This window comes from Poecilia reticulata, linkage group LG9, assembly GCF_000633615.1.
Source record: "Poecilia reticulata strain Guanapo linkage group LG9, Guppy_female_1.0+MT, whole genome shotgun sequence".
Lineage (NCBI taxonomy): Eukaryota > Metazoa > Chordata > Actinopteri > Cyprinodontiformes > Poeciliidae > Poecilia > Poecilia reticulata.
Window position 1 is genome coordinate 17,159,703 of NC_024339.1, and position 19,948 is coordinate 17,179,650.

A 19,948-nucleotide genomic window follows, 5' to 3' on the forward strand; every position below is an offset into this window, starting at 1 on the left:
ATGGTGTTCGGTACGTGTGCGTGTGCGTGTGTGTGGGTGTGTGTGCGTGTGCGTGTGCGTGTGTGTGTGTGTGCGTGCGTGTGCGCGCACATGGTTACCTTTGAAAAAACATTTCAGACATTGTCTATTTGTTTAGTTGTGGGTACACAGACATTCGGTTTCATTGGTTGTGTTTTTCAGATCAGTCCTGCAGCTTTTTCACTTCGACTCTTCTCTGGCCAACTTTGAATTTAAGCAGGAGGTTGCGGGGTGTTGAAAAGTTGTTGGATTACAGAGGATATTACTGCGGGTTGAAATATGCTAGTCTTTATGTGGGAGCATTATCACCCGGCCCAATTAGGATTGTCTGAGTTTGTACTGGATGACATCACCTACGAGGATGGAGGTGATGAATGAATCTGACTGTGTTCGCCCACGTGCTCTTTCGCTGATGAGACACACAAGAACATACAAATATGCCGAGGCAGAACACGTCATGGGAGAAGACATGGTGTATTGGAGTATGCAAATTCATGAAACCATCCAAACGTATTGGAGGAGTTCTTATTATGTCTTTTTATGGAGATGGAAATTAACATCCCCCATGGTTGTGTCCCATTTGGGAGGGGATGATACGGACCATGAATTTTCCTGATCTGCGTACAGTGACAAGACGAATTACACGCTCTCTTACTGCGGCTTCGTCTCACAGTGATAGGGATACCACATCGTTATATACGCGCTCAGACACACACACGCACACATTTGGCGTGCAGACCCGAGCCGCATAGCTTCCTGCGCTGGCCGTGTCCAGCCCATGCTGAGTGTGTAATGAGCGGAGCTTGAGTGAGATTAAGGCAGATATTGTATGGCGTTGGAGGATTGGCTTCACTTTGAGCCTCAGTGTTGTGGCAGAGCTCTCTGACCCGCTGGATCCACACTGTTAGCCTTCTGTCATTTGTCAGACTTTTTTACTCAACACTGCTAATGTATTTTAAGGCAAATACACACCACCCGTCGGGCGGGGTGTTGGAGTTAGTTTCTTTGAAAATCCGAACACTGTAAACCGTCAAGAGGCGTACTGGGATGATGGCCGTGAACGGATAAGAGGAAGTGGTAAAAATAAAAATTAAGTAAAGATTCAGAGTTTAAAAAAAAGAAAGGGAAGCCTTAGATTTGTGATGTGGTTTGGCGGCTCCCTGCGATGCACATGACAAGTGAGGAGGGTGGGGGGGTTATGGTGAGAAAAACATGGAGTTGAAGGAATCAAAGTACAAACAGTTTGGAGAACAAAAAGGATGGCAAATAGTCAAGTTAAAAGACAGGAGGGGGAAGAAGGGGTGAAAATCAGGGTAAGGCGTTACAAAGATGGGAACAAGAAAAAGAAAGAGAGGACCCGGTCGCTGTTATCATCTGGAATCTATAGAGAATAGATGGGCACCACGAAGAGGCTATAATCACATCTATCATGTGAAAGCCTGCTCTTCCTCTACTTTGTTTGACTCCTAACCGCCAGCCTCAGTCAATTTTCCAGCACACTAAATAGAAGATGAACAATGTGCTGTCAGTCGTTATGGGAGTGAAAGAGAACAAAACTTGCATTTGGATCTTTATACTCGTTGACTACTTCATCAATCCTCATATTTTAAGGGGATTGTAGACTCATCCGTTTGAAAGACAAAGCAGGACAGAACATTTGTAAAGGTACTGTAAAAAGGACATTTTACATTGTTTGAAGCGTTTTGTAAAACGCAACAGATGGCTTTCTGATTTAAATGTAAAAAAAAAAAAAAAACAGAAAGAAAACATGTGTAGTGACTTATTTATTAAAACATGAGATTGTAGCTCCGCCCATATCGGCAATGATCGAAATATTTTAGCTGTTGGCCTTCAACGAATGAGCAATTATTTTAATGTAATCAGATTTTTGTACTTGTTTTATACACCTCAAGTTGATTAATCCAGTGCCCTTTGTAATCACTAGTGTTCCTATCAAAGACCTGTAAAAAAAAAAAAAAAAAAAAACTATAAAATAAATAAATAAAAGTCTACAGAATGACTTCACCATTAAAAACTGAGGTGAGAAACTAAATTCTTTAACTTTTGGTCTTCAAAGTTGTTTTTTTTTTCATTTCCCAAAACAAAAATAGATTTAGATTATCTTGATTGGTGGTCAGTAATTGGAAAGTGGTATTAAATATCATAGATGCTTGGAGATGGCTATTCGCCTTAACAAAAATATAGATTTTATTAAATATGTTTTATGCACATAAGCAGTCTTTCACAGAACTGCATATTAAATGATCTATAGACTCACACTAACTCCTGTTTCTGGCCTAATTTTGTATAAGCTCTCTCTGCTTGGCTAGTGATAAGCTACTAAAAGATTTGCCTGATCAAGAAGAAAATCCCTTCGCTATCAAGTTAATAGGATTTTAGGACCTTACAAAACATGATATCTTTGGACAACAGAAGGAAGAGATGAGTCTTGGAGATGAATGGTTCCTATGTAAGGCACAGGACATGCCAGCATCAATAGTGATAAACTACACTCATCATGCGTCTTTCACCATCCTGTCTATAACCTTCCCTGTCTACTCCTCCCTCAGCCTGCTCATCCATCTCTCCCCTTTGGTGAAAATCTAAAAGTCTTGTCACTTTTTCTTGGCAGGGGATCAAACGGTGTGATCCGTGGAGAAATTCATTTAGGTTTCTGGTGTTTTTCGGGGGGTGTTTGGGCCAGTGGGCTGGTGAACCATGCAACATCTGTTTTCATGAATACCTAATGGCTGTGTGTCACCGGAGTCAAGCGACTGCTCCAAGTGACGCTCCCGCTGTTATTACCATCATGGTGATTTAGCCACCAGTTTTTCATTAGGATGTTTCTTTCTTCTGCCCCTATAGGGGGAACAAATGGATTAACAGCTACTATTTTCTTTTATAGAATGTCTTTGGGTCATTCACAGCAGATAATTCTTTTTTTTTTTTATGTTTGGGCTTATGTTTGCTGTGTGTTTTTACTGGTATAGAGCAAAACTTACCATTATGATAACACAGATGGGAACAAGAAGGCATTTGATGTTGGAATAGAAAGAGGAGCATTCAGTAATAATATTCAGCAGATGCAGGTGTTAGTGTGTTAAAATGAGGTGAGAAGAAGCTGGGATTGAAAGTTGCGTTAACTGTAAGATTTCTTCTTTGGTATTCATCTCAGGGACATTTTATGTTGTTATGGGTAAATGCTGAAGTGCTACTCTTGCTGATGTTGCTATGAACACAATAACACACACGGGTCATGTTAAGGTCAGTGTGAGCTTTACTTGGTCAGAGTCCATGATTTAGTAGTTTATACAGATTCTAGTCCATTGCAAATAAATTGTCAGATTTTTTTTTTTCGTGTAAACTTGCTGGCATGGCTGTCATTGAGCTGGGTTTCCAACCATTTTAAATCCAAATTGTATGGTCTCTCTTAGCAAAGTGGGTAACTAGTGTATGAATGCACTCTCAAAGCAAATATTTAGGGTGCATTCACACCAGGAACGTTTGTTGGTTCGCTTGTCTGGTCTAGACAAGAAGCAGACTTTATTTTTGTCGTTTGGTGCCTTAGCAACTCTGAAAAGCTCATTTCTACCATAATGCTCAGCTACAGTGGCCTGTGAAGTAAAAAAAAATGCACATATCCATGTGACCAAATGTGTCAGTTGTGAATAAAACAACAAAATACCTTCTGTGAAGCATGAATGATGCTTATTAATGACCATAAGCCCAAAACCTAATAAATCTCCATGGAAATAAATATGAAAGTTAAAGTTTGGGGAGTCCAGCCTTCAAACATGCTGAGCATCTTGCTGTGGGTTTTCCAACCTACCATATTGCTAATGTATATGTGTCTCATTGTGAGGTACAGAGACTGCTTGTTAGCAACAATTGCTGCAAAAGTGCAGCCACGAAGTGTAAATGTAAAAATGTAAACACTCTTTTGTCTTGGTCGTATTTATGTGTTTGACAAATTCAATTTTTCAGCTGATCTATCGTGGAATAAAAACAGGATGCCATCAGACCCTTTTCAGTTATTTAAGAGATAGATGTGTTTTTGTGTTCTGTCTTTATGAAGCTTAGTTTTTTTGTATTGAGCATATGGCCATAGCTCTCACAAAGCTTAGAATAAAGATGAGTTTTGCAGCATCTGTGACAGACACGACTTTCTGTAGAGCAGAAAATAAGATCACAGGAGCCACACACTCAGTTTTCTATTGATCAGTTACCATGTACCATTCTGTGTCCTCAGTTTGCTCTCTTTGAGACTTTTCAGACCAGCGTGTGTCCATTGATTAAGCTTTGTCTTCCCAGCGCGTGTGCTGGCAAACCAGTGATCCTAATGAAGTCGAGTCCATCCGGGCAAGCTGCAGGAGTGCTTCGCAGCACCACCAAAAATGCAACAGCTCATTTGTTCTCAATAGGAGCTGACTTATGAGGCAAATTCACTGTAATTAAAGCCATTTCACATAATGGAAATATTGCACTCTCTATCACAGAAGCGGGGAAATTACTTGCTGCATTATGACTTGTTGGGCTATTGTACAAAATTTGTTGTGGTAAAATTCAGTGGCCTCCCCATCCTCTGCTTTCTGCTCTCTCTTCATCCTCCTCTCCTTCCCTCTTCAAATCCATTAGCCTAATGAACGCCCTCCAATTTCCTGCCTCTGGGACAAACATGGGATACAGCATTGTTCTCTTTACTGTGTGTGTGTGTGTGTGTGTGTGCGCGGGTGTGTGCGTGTGTGTGTGTGCGTGCGCGTGCGTGTGTGTGTGTATACAGTATATGTCAAAGGGGAAAACGCACGCTTCCTGCACGTGTTCATCATGCTTACATGTGGGTTTGACAGAGAAAACAGGATGAAGGGAGTGCATTCGTAAGCTCTCATTAAAATAGATGGGAGTAATCAAAGAGCAGAGTAATTAGCTACGGCTGAGTGGGCGGAGGGGAGTACGCAGTGCCGGTGTGTCAGGCCCACCGGTAAACACCGTGATAGTTCACCCCGTTCCATGTGTGGACACGAAGCAGGGGAGTTACGATGTACAACCCTGAGGGGAACGCTCATTTCAATCTATCACCGTTAGATCCGCTGTGTTCCGTACGGCCCACAAAAACACGGTTCTGTTGTTAGCCACCACGGACCGGCTCCGTTAGCTTCTCTAGAGAAATCACATTTAATCATTGTACAAGGATGTTGTATGTAGAGAAAAGTTGTATTTGGCAGGGCTGCTTGTACAAAAATACTAAAAACTTGAATAACAAAGAAGTGATTAATTTGTCATGCTTTCTGAGTTTTTAAGCTATATTATTTTAGGCAAATATGTCCTGATTAAGGTTTTTGCTTCGGTCCCAGTTACCAGTCTGATTAATTTAAGATTGAGTGTTTGCTGATGTTTGTTCTAAGTCTTTCAATTCAACTAAAAGCTTTTTTTCTAAAAGAAAATCAGACTGGAGTGTTATTCTTGAATGAAATATCAGTTGAAAAGTATGTTCAGGAGCCTTTATGCAATATCTGCATGTTTCCTCTGACACTTTGACTATCTATCTCCAGTGTTAGGAATCCTCTCTGCCGTTACCAGAATCTTTAGCTCCCTTCACAAATACTCCGATTCTGTATGGGCCAATCAGAAATGGTAATATTACTTCCAGGCAGAGGAAATATTTTTGATAAAATTAAAATATTACTTTAAACCTCAACCTGAATGATATTGGGCTTTATTGGTAACAATGGATAATTTCTTCCATTTTAATATAATATTTTTAATAATGTGTTACTCAAGCCATGCAGAGCCTTGGTATTTTATTTTTTTATAAAGATGTATCTGACATTCTTAAATGGGACTAGTTTCTTGGAATTTAGAATTGGGGGAGACGTTTAACTCATCTGCTCTATGAATTTTGATCTCCATTTTAACATAAACGCATGTTTTGGTCTTACATTTCATCACAGTTCAATATAGTCATTGAACTGTGGTATATGCACAGTTTCAAAGCTGTGCATATAAAACCAATCCAGGAGCTTTATGAATTTGCTTCACAAATATAACCAAATACTACTGAGAGACAGTGTACCACTTACAGTGGATATCTCACAAATCTTTTGTTTAGTAACCCTATTTGATATTTCTAAGAATATTTTGCATTAGTGCATTTATTGGACACAGTTTATCTGCTTCTCTGTGGCCTTGATGAACAGAAACCTTTCTGTAGCTGGATTATTTATTGTAATGTACAAATGCTTTCAGTTTAAAATACAGTGCTTTAGATTGAAGTTAATTAACAAAGATGCTTTAAAAAGAAACATTGCCTGAACCGATGCATTATGATGGAATACATTTTGTTTTATTCATTTACTTTAAATTGTAAACTTTTTATGGTGGAGAACATTTACGTTTTTTTGTTTTTTGTTTTTTGTTTTTTCTCGAACCTCTTCAGTTTTTGGCTTTCAGACATAATAATTTTTATTTTAAACTTTTCTCCTGTTCTACTCGACCCTACGTCTCTCAAAAGTAACAGATTGAATAAAGGAAAAAAAAATAAAAAATCCCTGCATCTCAGACTTTTGTGCCCCACTGTCACATCTACCATGGGCAGCTATCTCTAACTTAACTGCTCGTCTCACATGGGCAAAGATCCTCTACCTTTCTCTCCTCCATTCATTCAGACACACACACTCAGACACTCACACAGCTGCTGCCAACCACTGTGTCATCTCAGACCTCAGGCTGTAAGTGTTATCGCCATCTGCCACGGGGCACTGCTCATCCTCTTCTGAGTTATTTATTGTGTTTTGGCCGCGGTGGGCTGACCGTGGAGGCAGATAGGACCATGACATTGCTTTACAGAAAGCCGGTTGTTCATTTACAGGTGAGTATCTCACTTGCATGTCCTCGGGGGGGACTCCTTCGGTGCAATGGAGGAAGGAACAGTAGAAGCTGAGTGAATAGATGTTGTATGAGTGATGGCGGGGCCCCCTTTTTTGGTTTCTGTTGGCAACCCGAGAAGCCGCCTTGTAATGCTGTTTGTGCATGAGCATCACTGAGGCCAGTCAGTGTTGGCAGGGTAACAGGCTGTCCATTTGGATGAACTTCAAGTGAATAAATGCCACTTAACTTCACAAAAGTGCTTAGCTGACTTTTTCTTTGTAGTATTTGATGTGCAAACTGACTCCCTTGTTGGATTTGTTGTTTTTTTTTCTTAATGCTAAAATATGTATCTGACATCCGATGTTTTTGCTTCAATTGCAATGTAGATATTCACACCCGGTCAACATTTTTACATCTGGTCATATTGCAACCACAGACTGTTGTTTTAGTGATGTTTTATGTGGTAGAAAACCACAAAGTAGTTTACAATTGTTTCTAAGGAAAACTCACTTATACTTTTAAAATTATATGGATTCAATTTCAATTATGCTCTTCTTAATCTGATATCTAGTAGTAAAATCTAGTCCAACCAATACTCTTCAGAAGTCATCTACTTTGTAAATGGTCTGTGGGTGTTTTAACCTCATAAATCTAGCTGTTCCACGAGAACCTTGGAGATTAGAGAACTTTAGTGAACAATCAGCATCATGAAGAGCAAGAAACACCCTAAAACAGTCAGAATTAAGTTGTAAAAGAGTTCAAAGCAGGGTTAATCTTATGAAACATGATCTAAGCCAACAAAGATCTCATGAAGCATCGTTCAGTCCATCTTTTTTAAACACAGAGAATATGGCACAACTTCTAAACTCCACCTAAACCGACAGTCAGCAAGCAGAGCATTAATCAGAGGGAGCAGTACTTTAGTGAGGTAGAGCGTATCAAATATCTACATATGTGTCCTTTAGTTTTGAAGTTTGCATTACTTCTGAATCGTTTTGTAACTTTTTACTTTCTAAAAAAACCAACCCCGCCCCCCCAAAAAACCACAAAAACTTTCTTTTAACAAGATGGCTGAAAAATATCCCTACAGATATCTGCTTTGTTGTGTTAGTTGCCTCTTAGTTGGCCTCCTAAGTGTTCTTTTGTGTTTGCTTCATCTTCAGAGCAAAAAAAGAAAGAAAAAGCAAACCACAGGTTGAACAGGAGCGCAGAGCGTGATCAACGCTCATGGCACCAGTTATGACCCCGTCGGCACATTTTTGAGCCAGCCGATGACAGGCTGCCGTAATGCCCCTCCGGTTTGCAAAGGCGTTTGAAAACATGATTAACTGCGGTGAAACACAATAAGAATGTGATTCTCATTTGAGCGGTGGGTACAGCAGACTAGCCTGGGAAATCATCCAGGCCCTAATTGCCAAAGCAGACCCTGATTCAAATTGCTGGAAATTACACACACACACACACACACACACACACACACAAGTAAACAGATTTATAGAAAATGTATATTACAACCTGTTAATTCAATAAATTTAATACATTCCACAAAGCAAACTGTATTCATGGATTTATGTATTAAGCATTTAATAGTATTGAGCAACTATTACCCATAAAAGAAATGAAGAAATGCCTATATTTTGATTCCAGTTGATGCAGTTTTACATGGTTTATAAAATATTTCCATATATGACCAATGTATATGAAACTTTTATAATCTTAGTCATATTTTTGAGTGCTGTCTGAGGCTGGACATCCTTTGCAATAATTTCAGCTAAATTGAATTTTCTACACGGATCGTTTCATTTGGAAGCTGATAAAAATAAACCACCTAGAAATTACCAAAATAAATAATGCCATTATTTTCTTTGTTAGTATCAGAGTATAGTTTCTTTGCCACTTCATGGCTTAGAGACATATTGTCATTTTTTGTGCTGGAAAAGTTAACAATGGAACCTCAAGAGACTAAAAATCAAAATCCCCTTCTCTAAATTTGGTTTTCAATTATCAATTATCAGTTTTTTACAGCATACATTTTTCTTTTTATTCCCCTTGCGGTAACCAAGATGGTAGGAAATACAATTCTTATTGTTGTGACATGATGGTCCCTCCCTCTTTGAGCAGTTATTTTAATTGGGTTATTTGTTGTTGTTGATGAGTAAAGTTTTTTTTTTCTTATTGTTATTAAAAATACTAAATCGAACACTGTTACATTTTGTTTTCATTAACAAGTGTGAGGACTTGGAAAGAAAATAACTTGGTTGTAACGAACCTAAATAGAGTATTACCTCGTATGTTCATGATGAATATTGTTAATCCCTAAGTTATTCATGCCAAGGGCAGATTTAAAAATATATAATGTTTTAATCCTGATTGGAAATGAAACTACCATCTCACAAAAGTTGATGAAACGGAAGACTATCGACTCTACTTTGAAAGATTTATCAGAGTTTTGAAAAAGGTTTATGCATTTCTGAAGGATCTGCAAAACACTAATCAAAACATGCAGGTCATTGCTGTGCAGCTTTTTGCATGTTTGCACTACAATTTTAAAAATCTGTTTTTACTGAGGACATCCATCATGCTAATCTTTAGATTCCTCTGCAGACATTCTCAGAATCAAGTCAGTACTTTGGCTGGGTCACTCCTAAACGTGAATAATACTTCCAGTCAGGAAAAAAAAGAAAACATGTTGGTTGAATTACAAGATTCCTTTTTTTTTTTCTAAAACCATTGCTCTTATGCAAATATGAAAAAAAGTGGGAACACACAGATTATTTTTTGATGAATTGATTTCAGTCAAACTCCAAGTATGCAACAGACCATAGTCAAAGCTTATCCACATTTTTGGAAGGTCAGCTATTTCAAAAGCCATAAAGATAGTCCCTCACATTCTATAAAACTTCTACTGCTTTATTTAAAGATTATTGCTTTCCTTTAGTATCAAGTATTTGCTTACTGAAGAGCTCTTCTGGGGTATTGGATATTTTTTTTATATGAATTTATATTGGTACAATGAAAAAGTTTTTTTTTTTTTTTTTTTTTTTTTTTGCACAGAAGATTCCAGCAACTCAAAGTTGCACATGTCCTGGGGAAGTGAAAACCCTGCTCCCTATACACCTGCATATCGATTTATGGGTGATATAAAGAAAATTTACAGCAAGAATGATTTTGCAAGAGCTTCCTCCGCAGAAGTATAAACCGTCTTGTCTCGCTCTCTTCCTCCTGTGCTGCTCCGCCCTTCCATTTCATTAAGCAGAGACAGACAGCCAAGTCTGAAGTCTTCTGTGTCACAACCGCTGCCTCCTACTCATGCTTTTATGTTTTCAACCTCTTGCTACACTTTCAAAAGCTTTTCTTCATATATTCCACGCTTACTTTTTTTTTTTCTTTTTCACACTCTTCATTCGAAAAATCATCCATTTTTATTCCCCTGCCCCTTTTGTGTGGCCAGACAGCCGTGTAATTGTGGACCGTGTGAGGAGACGGGATGAGAGGGGGCCTGTGTTGGTCGGCGTCGCGCAAGCGTACCTACCTACAGTTCTCCTCCCAGCCACCTCTTTGTTCTTGCACTATTGTGATGGCCTAGCTAAAGCAAAACGCTACACATGTTGCTTGGCTGCAGGACTGTCTGCAGCCTTTGTGATAAATATGGAACTCTGTTTCTCTCAAGTATTGTTACTATTCGTCCCCTTTGCCGCCTGTCTGCTTGGATACCTCTGACTGTGCTGCATAAAAGAAGATTAGCTTCACCTCTGAGAGACACATGCATGCATTCACAAAAGCATGCACAACACGGCGTGCACACACAAAACACAAGGCTTCCCTTGTCACGTTGTCCGTCCGTTCCTGTCCCGGGTGCTTTCATATTGCTTCGCTGCAGATACTTTTCAATTTGCCTGTATGTGGACACAATGACTGGACTGGGCATGCTCCAACAGCGTGCTCTATGGATAATCTTCTAAAACAAACCAAAACTAAAATTCTGGACATATATTTCGTCATTATTCGTATAACACGATGTGGCGTTGGTGTGGTGAAAGGAGAGGAATTTCTATTAAACAAAAGTCCCTGTTTTGTGGGGAAGTAAACAAAAACAATTTAGATCAATTGGATGTTGGAATGACAGTGATCATCATAAGCAGAGGATATGAGAGGACTACATATCGCACTACACAACTCTGAAACAAGCGTACTGGCTGTTAAACTGGCAACACTGTACAACCATAGCAATATTCGCAAAGGAGAAGTTAGTTTTGATCAGACAGTGAGGAAAGATTAAGATCCCTGATTGCTTGACTTTGTCAGGATTTAACCTCAGATTGCACAAGAAGACAAAGACATGTGATTGCAGACCTAGACAAGAGTCAAAGCCTTTAATTTTACAAAAGAAAAAAAACATGGGACATAAAACTCAGATGGAATACGGGGATACGGTATCAGCAATATGTTTTTCTAATAAGTGCACAGCAAAAAAAAAAAAAAAAAAAATCTCACACTTTAAACAGTAAAATAAGTTCAACATCAACAACCTCTAGGTGGTTAGAACAATAATAAAACAAGTTTTATCCTCTCTAGATTACTTCAATTCTTTATTTTGATCCCAATTTGAGATTCGGGGTTCACTTCTTTTTTAGGCAGCATTAGTTATCTGCCAAAGAACTGAATAGAGCCAAAAAAAAAAAAGGTCCAGTAATGTGAAGTGAATAATTGGATTTTGTCTGAAATTTTCATGAAGTGTAAGTGAAATTATTTTTGTCGTATGATAAGTTGTAGACACAAAGAAATAAAAGTTGAAAAGATCTGAGCTGAGCTTTATTGCTTAACCTCCAGCTGTTGGTGTCAGCAGTGCGGTGACAGTAAACCACACGCTGACCCTTGATGAGCCTTGCTGTCTTTAGTTGTCTTTCTAATCCTGGCCTCTGGTTACAGTAATGCATTTTGTTGCAATGAAAAGGGATTTATTGTCATTAAACTAGGAAAAATGGCCATAAGCTGCACATGAGAAAGCTACATAACTAAATCAGAATGTTCTCTCCGGGCTTTTTTTTATTATTAGAAATTTTGTGTCTGTGGTAAACTTCTCAGCCTTGTCACTTGTCATCATCATTTACCCCTTGTGTTGCACCAATTTCTTGTTCTTTTTAAATTTGTGTTCTCTTTTCTCAACTCCCTAAATTTTAAAAGTAATTATCACTAATAGTTTTCTTTCTTTATAGCACACCTGCTCCTCTTTTTCACGCCAGATTTTTCTGTCACTTTATCAGCCCCCCTCCTGTCCTGGCTTTCTTTCTAATCCTTCATCCAGCATGCCTCAATCCCTGGTTCTACTGTTTCCATCCTTTGATTATCCTTAATGGAGCTAACACTAAATAAATAAGCTATAGGCTTTTGTCATAACTCAATAAGAAATCAGGTATTTTTCTTCAGAGGACGAAAGCAAGATTATTTTAGGTTTTTAGAAGCCAAATTTGGTATTTATTGCATGCCACAAGTCCAAAAAAGTAAACCAAGACACACTGAAGTATGAAATATGACAAATCCAGCGTGACCAAAACACATCAAGTGTTCATGTATTTATGTATATAGTAAGTGACTTGTACTTATATGGTGCTTAATCTAGTTTTTATCACCCCTTTTATCACCCCTACACATTTTACTCTGCACTCAGTAATTCACCAATTTAGCTACGATGTAGCTGCTCTGGTACAGTCTACAGAAGCGAAGCTGCCATTACACACTTTATCAAGGAAGTGTTGAGATCAAAACCTGAATAAATCCAACATGCAGTAAAGACTACACCAACTTAACTGACCCCGTTTAAAAATATTATTACTCCTCTTGCTATTTTCCGATTAACCCAGTTTTTTAGTTCATTTCCACCAGCCACCCCAAAGCATTATTTCTGCCAGATCATCCAAGGAAGAAGCCATAACTCCAGAAGCAAAATAAAAAGGAGGCGATAGCAACCTTATGTCACATATGTTTTACTGACTAGACGGACTATTGCACTTCACAAACTGGATGGTTTAATCAGGAAAGAATATAATGTCCAAATGGTATAGATAGGTTAGAAAACACCAGCTAAGAAGTTAAAAGTTGGATCCATTAGGTTTTCTAAATGATCAGTGATCCTAATCGAATCAAAACATTGCAAGCAGAGTTAGAAAAGATGTGTGTGAGTGAGGCAGTAAAAATACTGTTGTTAATCGTAAGTGATCTAAAACGTTTAGGATTTAATGTCAGACAGTGAGGAAGAATAATTCCTCTTTGTACGAATCAACTTTCTGTGGTTGACTTTGCCAATGCTCAATGGGTCAAGACCAAAAAGCAAAACAACTGGACCCAGTTCAAGTTCGAATAAATAACACATTTTCTCTTCTTCTCTTCACCTTCCTCTTGCCACACTGGTAGATTTTACTGAAGCTTAACACTGGTAAGTGGCCTAACATAGAAATGGTGAGGATGCACTCCAGATTCCAGTTGGGCTTTTGTTAGACGCTCCTTACATTATTGAAAGTGATCAGATCTCTAATTTATGTCGGTTAAACCTTTTGGGGTTCACGTTCTTGAGTTGTGACGTCTTTTCATGTGGCGCACACCAAGCCTCAGCTGCCAGTCCCCACACCTCTTTTCCATCTTTCCCATTTCCCTCTGCTTCACCCTCATCTCCTTTTTCCTCCTTTCTTTTGCGCCGTAAGTCTCCTGTGATGCATCCGCCCTGATTCTATATAGAGATTCCTACTCACTGTGCTTCCTGCTGTAGTTGCTCTCAGTCTCTCCCTGCTCCCTCCTTCATTCATTGATGTCTGATCTAATTGCTTTTGCTCTCACCCTGGGGACCTGGGCGCAGTGTAACAAGCTCCCAGAGGATGCGCTCCGCCTTCGTCGCAGCATCCCTGAATCGCTGCTTTCTTTTTTATCTGTTTCCTCACTGGCTCTTCCCAGGGCATTCATTCATTAGCAGTTCTAATGCTCCAGCCTCAGGACACTCGGCATGATATTGTGATCCTCGAGGCTTAACTCAATCTAATCTAAGGCTGGCTGCAGCTCAAGGCTGGACCAGGAATGACCAATTGCAACAAGTCCTCTTTTCTATTTGGATTGGAGCCTTTTTTTTTTTTTTTTTTTTTTTTATATGATCCAGTGGGGGGCGACAGATGGAGAATAGGAGGGTTTAGTTTGGAAAAAAGCTAGATTTGGACAGAAAAATAAATAAGAGGTGGGAGAAAGAAGTGACAAAGTGGAAAAAGGACAACCTGATAACACGGAGAGGCTCACAGGACCGCTGGAAGGAAAATGTGATAGAAAAGGCAAAATAAGAGATGCAGTCCAGTGAACTAAAGCAGACAGGCCGGGACACATTTTAACAACTTCGGCTGCATTCAGTCACTTGGATTTTTTTCTGCGTTACACCGCACATTTCAACTTTTCTGTCACTTGCGTCTCTTCCTTCTTGATCCTTTAGTGTGATATATCACACCTCAAGTGACATCCGTGTATTGTACCACTTTAAGTGAATCCTGGGGCAAAAACCACCCACAAAAAAAACAAAAACTCACCAATCAGACTTTCCAGAAGTTTTGTCACACAGAATTCCCTAGTTGATCCGAATCCTATTTTCGCTTGTGTTTGCTAGAGAGAGACAATGCAGGATAAACAGCATGAAAGAAACAAAAGCCCACAAACTCTCACAGTTGTTTGAGCTCGGTTCGGCATAAGCCAGCTGTTTGGGAGCAAATATAACCTCAACTGTCAGTGTTCTGCTGCATCCCAGAACAACGTACCACAAGAAATACTTAAAAATTGTTTCCATGTTTCCCCTTGACATGAAGCTCATAGGCAGCAGAGAGCCAAACACCTCGAGAGCCACGCAGCATGCCTGCGTGTGTTCCTGTCTTTCTGTATCGTTAATTTTCATGGTACAACACCAGGGATGAGATCAAAACGGTTTCTCCTGAAGGTTAATGGGTCAAATGCAAAGATCAAAATCTAGTTGTTGCATGCACTCCTCTCATTACAGGCATTTAAAGAGAATCATTTGATACAGATACTCTGATCTTGCCTTCAGGCCTCCCCTGCGTATCCTTCCTCTCTCACACATGCACACACGCTCTGCTGGTCCTCTGGGCCGAGGCAGTGGGATGAATCCAGATATACCTCTTTGAAGTGAGCAAGCCTGCAAAGCCGTAGATGTGTGTGCGTACTCATGCGCACAACAATCCTGCTTTGTTGGTGCTTGCTTCTTTCATCAGACCAGGTGTTTAATTATTAATGTATGGTAAAATAAATGAAGGCAGAATGTGCGAGCAGATTTGACCCTGCGGCTGTACTGTTTAACCTTTATGCCGGTGTAATCCCACTTGCAAAGAAGTGTGTTCCTCAACGGAAGAACTTCTCAATGTGAATGTTCTCTGCAAAACTATCTATGTTTTCTCATCTCACAAACTTGAGATTATTGACACAGAGGATTTTTTAATTGTAAATCCTTGTCGGTCTGATACACCTAAATAAAATCCTTCAAAGCTGCAAACCTACTAAGACATTACAAAAAACCAGGAGGCCCATAATTCATGAGGAGCTTGAGCGATCTACGGCTTAGGTGGGAGAATGTGTTGACACAATAATTGTTAGATCCTCCTCAAATATGATCATGGAAGGCCACATTTGAAAGGTATCCTTGCAATTTGATACAAGTCTTTTAGGAGACGCATCATGCATAAAGAAAAAGTTGCTTGGCTCAGTTGAAACCAAAATAAATTTGTTTGGCCTGCATACCAAAACATTTGAGACAGACAGCTCAGATTGCAAATTACCTTAAATGTAAAGTGAAGCATGGCAGCATGGCGTTTTTAAGCCAGGAGATTATGTGAAGATGGGTGTGGTGAAATACAGCCCAATCAGAAAACATTTAAATTTAAAGGCTGCAAAATACTTGAAACTGGGACCTTCACCTTCCAGCGGGACAAAGGAATAATTGGTTTAGCTCAAGTAACAATCATGAGTTTGAATGACCCTGCCATTTCTGAAAAATTGTGGTTGTAACTTTTCTGTCTCAATGAATGGCAGAAATGTTCTTGCAGGCAAACCAAGTATGAACAGCCTTATTCTCATTATCGGAAGTGAAATCTGCCAATCAAAGATACATACAGATTAAAGACACACACTTGAGCTAAGATTTTAAACATGTACTGCGTTTCTGTGTCTCTGCAGGTGTGTGGAAATCATCGCCAAGGAAGGCAGGAGTCTGAAGGAGCTCTATCTGGTGTCTTGTAAAATCACAGACCACGGTAGGAGACTTTTTGTTGCAGTCAACCTCCAACGTTATAATCATAACCATCATTGCCCACATTCTCAACAGTGCAGTCATTTGGCTTTTATGGTTTGGCTCTTATGAGACTTGCAAACAGTAAAAACATAATGAAAAGTTTCACACAGAAGGAAGTAATGCCTCTTATTGCCACTCATAGTGTAGATGAGCATCTTGGTATTGACGTTTACCTTCCAGGAAATAGTTTTTGAATGAAACTGGCAGAATGACTCATTTTAGTCGCAGATGCGATGGTTACTGAACTCTAAGGCAGAATTTTGCAGCACAGAATCACTACTGCTGCAGGCAGGATTTCTTTGCATTTGCTTCTGTTTGTGGATTAGAGGTGTTTGCATTGTCTGACAGAAGATATACATGTTTTTTTCCCCCCTTTGCAACACTCGTGCTGGCAGCTTGTATATCCCCCTAGCATCCTCTTCTCTTTTCATTGTGTTTACACTACCTTTGCTCCTCTGCTTGATGCCATACAGCCATATGTCTTGCTGAATATTCAAGCCTTTCATCAGATGCAGCACAATACACAGTTGGAGTTCTTCAGTGCTGAAGAATTAGGAGCACACTGCTGACTATTACAGCATGTGTGAAATATGTGGTTCTTTGTGCAGTAATATTAATCTATTCAGCTGTGGAAATGTGCACTCTACAAATTCTACGACCCTGTGAAGCCTGTTGTTGTTTTTGGTACCTATCTTACTTTAACAAAACTTAGAATCTTATCTTTTCCAGGTCAAAATACCCTTTGTATCCATACTTTAATTCAACTCTCTCTAGTTTTAGCCTTTTTGCCATGACAGTGCACTACAAAAAGATTGTGTGAGTGTGAATTGTTTGCAGTTGTTGGAATGCTGATTTCTCTTAAAAGAACATGGCTGAAACTACACTGAAGGTTTGTTACTTTGCCTTTAATTGAACCACAAGAGGTTTGTGTCCTACGTCATGTAAGATTGGGTGCATATCTAAGTAAAAGCAATAAAAATGGGCTGCCATTTTAAAGAACCACAGTGGTATATACTGTATTACTAAATAATGTGTTATATAAAATCTGCCTATTAGTCAAGTCTCTTTCAGTTTACTTTTCTCTCAAAGTTTCAACATCTCCAGCCATTTGTTTCTCTCTCTGACCTTCATTACCTTTGGACGGACTCGCGGCTGCTCTGCGTCTTTTTACATTCGCTATGCTAATTGTGTTTTTCTCTTTTCTTCGAAAACTATTTCATGTCAGACTCTAATTGTGTCAAGTTTCCCCCAGGATGTTTTGAATTTGTCATGTGTGTTGCACAGGGTAAGCTCTAAAGAGTTTCCTTCTTGATGAGCTGCAGTGTTGTAGGAAACTTCCCTGAGTTACACCAACATTTAGCACCTTGACCTCTCTGAACCAGCGCTTTAACTGTGCCTCCAAGAGTATAAAGTGTTGTGTGGGTGTGTTTTTTTCCTGGAGTTTGATTAATGACTTAAAGATCCCTAAAGTACATTACAGCAGGAATGTACACAACCACCTCCTTACACATCCTCATTTGTTTGAGCATCTCTGGTCACTTTGACCATGATGAATTGCTGATATCTGATCTTCTTCCTTTGCTAATGACCCCTTTGGCCCTCTCTGGCCACTGATTGGGTTGGAATCTGTTTGTGCTTGTGTGTATGCTTGTCCTTCAAGAATAAAGATGTCTTCTGGTTGAGCTCTATGCTCCAACTCATTGATTGGTTGGTTTCCTGCTTCTGCTTCTGCTAAATTAAATAACAGAAATGAGATTTTACATCTGCCTCACTGGCCCATGTTTTTTCCGCCCATCTCCTGTGGTAATTATTTTTATTAATGGCCTCTCTGAGTGCATTTGAGATGTCCGCAAGCCTCTTATGTTTGAGTGTTCTGTTTTTTTCGTGTTTTTTTTTTTTTTTGCTTCCAGATTTTACTACTTTGCCTTTTTTATAAGCGCATTTAGGACAGATAGACATCAGAAAATGCAGATTTTAAAAGATGGAGCCAGCATCAATATTTTGTTTCTTTCTATGGATTGTTTTCAAGAATTATTGTATTTAAGATAGGAATTGCAAGTGGAAAAAGTAGAGAATGGAGCTCTTGTGTAAGCAGTGCTGTAAAAGACAAAACAGCATACACTGAACACTTTAATCATGTGAGTAACACCATTTAACCATTTGTGTTACATGACCATTGGTAACACTAAGGAGATTTTGCTCAACATATACTATGTAAGCCCAACTGCAGACATAGATGGCCTTTATTGGATCATGGAGAGGTTCTCTAGGCTGCATCAAGAACTATGTGTGATTTCTGTCTCATAAGATGGAGCGTTAGAACTCTACTTTTGTTTTGAGCATGCACAAAACTTTTCTAATGAGATTTTGGTGGTTCTTTATCAAGCTGTGGACATTTCGGATGTACGGATTAAAATGGTGGCATCAGTGGTAAGTGAGTAATCAGATTTTCCTGGTGTTCAGACAGTTTTAAGGTGGACTGTCCATACTTGCTTGTTGCAGTCTACAATGCAACAGGAAGTGGAAGTCATTGTCATTCTTTTGGCACCAGTTTTTGTTTGTTTTCCAGAGTCTAAACCAGGGGCGTCCAAAGTCGGTCCTCGAGGGCCGGCATCCTGCATGTTTTAGTTCTCTCCCTAGTGGTAGTAACAACTTCCTCAGCAAGTCAATGTTCCTCTTAGTCCTTCTAATGAGCCATCATTTGATGCAGGTGTGTAAAACCAGGGAGAGAACTAAAACATGCAGAATGCCGGCCCTCGAGGACTGACTTTGGACACCCCTGGTCTAAACTAAAACAATTCATGCTCCAAGAAGAGCAAACTCTTTCACAGCGCTCAAGCCTGTTGCAGATACAAACCAGTATACATTGTGCTAGACAAGGTATCGGGTTCCTGGAGAGAAGCACCTTCTATTTTAGATTGTGCTGGCAGGTTTCTGCTCATCAGAGAACAATTGTTACATTGAAAACTGATGTGTATTTCTTACACTGTCAGGAAGAATTCCTGCATTGAATTTAGCAGAAAGCAGAGGAAAGGGGAAGGAGGAGTAAAAAGCAAAATCAGTTGCTTATGGTTTATAATTTTACAATACTCAGAGCATGACTCATAAACTATTTCAGGCTTTAAAGATTCAGTGTATTCCGATCCTAGTGATCAGTAAAACAAACACATTGGAAATGTTGCCTGGACAATTCCCTGACTGCTCTCTTTGAGGTACGCACACGAAACACAACATCTGGTTAAAGTGACGAACCACAGATGGCGCGCGAAGGTGCACTGTACAGAAACCCCTTTCACCTGCATCTTCTCACACCAACAAAAATACTGATACTATTTCTCCTCCACCACAAAACTGAAAGTCTGGAGGAGGCGCAGAAACCTCACAAACATGGAGAAGTTATGGTAATTCTGCAGAAGCATCCAAGAAACCAGAAAAAGAGTAGGGAAATGCCTAGAAGATGTTTTTGTGACACTACTGAGGTCTTCCAAGTTTGTAATGATCCAGCAAAGTATAAACATTTTTGAAAATCCTCTGGGTGTGAAGGGGCTCTTAGAGATCATATGTGAGATCGTAAGATCTCACATTTGATATGTGAGATATGGATCTTCTTCCATATCTCTTCTTCCAGTTCAAGGTAAGACTCAAGATGAGGAGACTACCTTTTATCCAAACCCTTTAAACGACTTTTATTGTTGACATTGTAACAAGAAAATGAAGACTGACCATAACGGTCGTACTGTG

General features: G+C 39.4%; 1 protein-coding gene across 1 annotated transcript in view; it reads left to right on the forward strand.

Annotated features, from left to right (window-relative positions):
- fbxl17 (F-box and leucine-rich repeat protein 17) overlaps window positions 1-19,948 on the forward strand; it is a 242,826-nt gene that overhangs the window by 151,338 nt on the left and 71,540 nt on the right. The window contains exon 9 of the mRNA XM_008418318.2: window positions 16,093-16,169. Coding sequence (XP_008416540.1) covers window positions 16,093-16,169 — 77 coding nt within the window. The remainder of the gene's footprint in view (window positions 1-16,092; window positions 16,170-19,948) is intronic.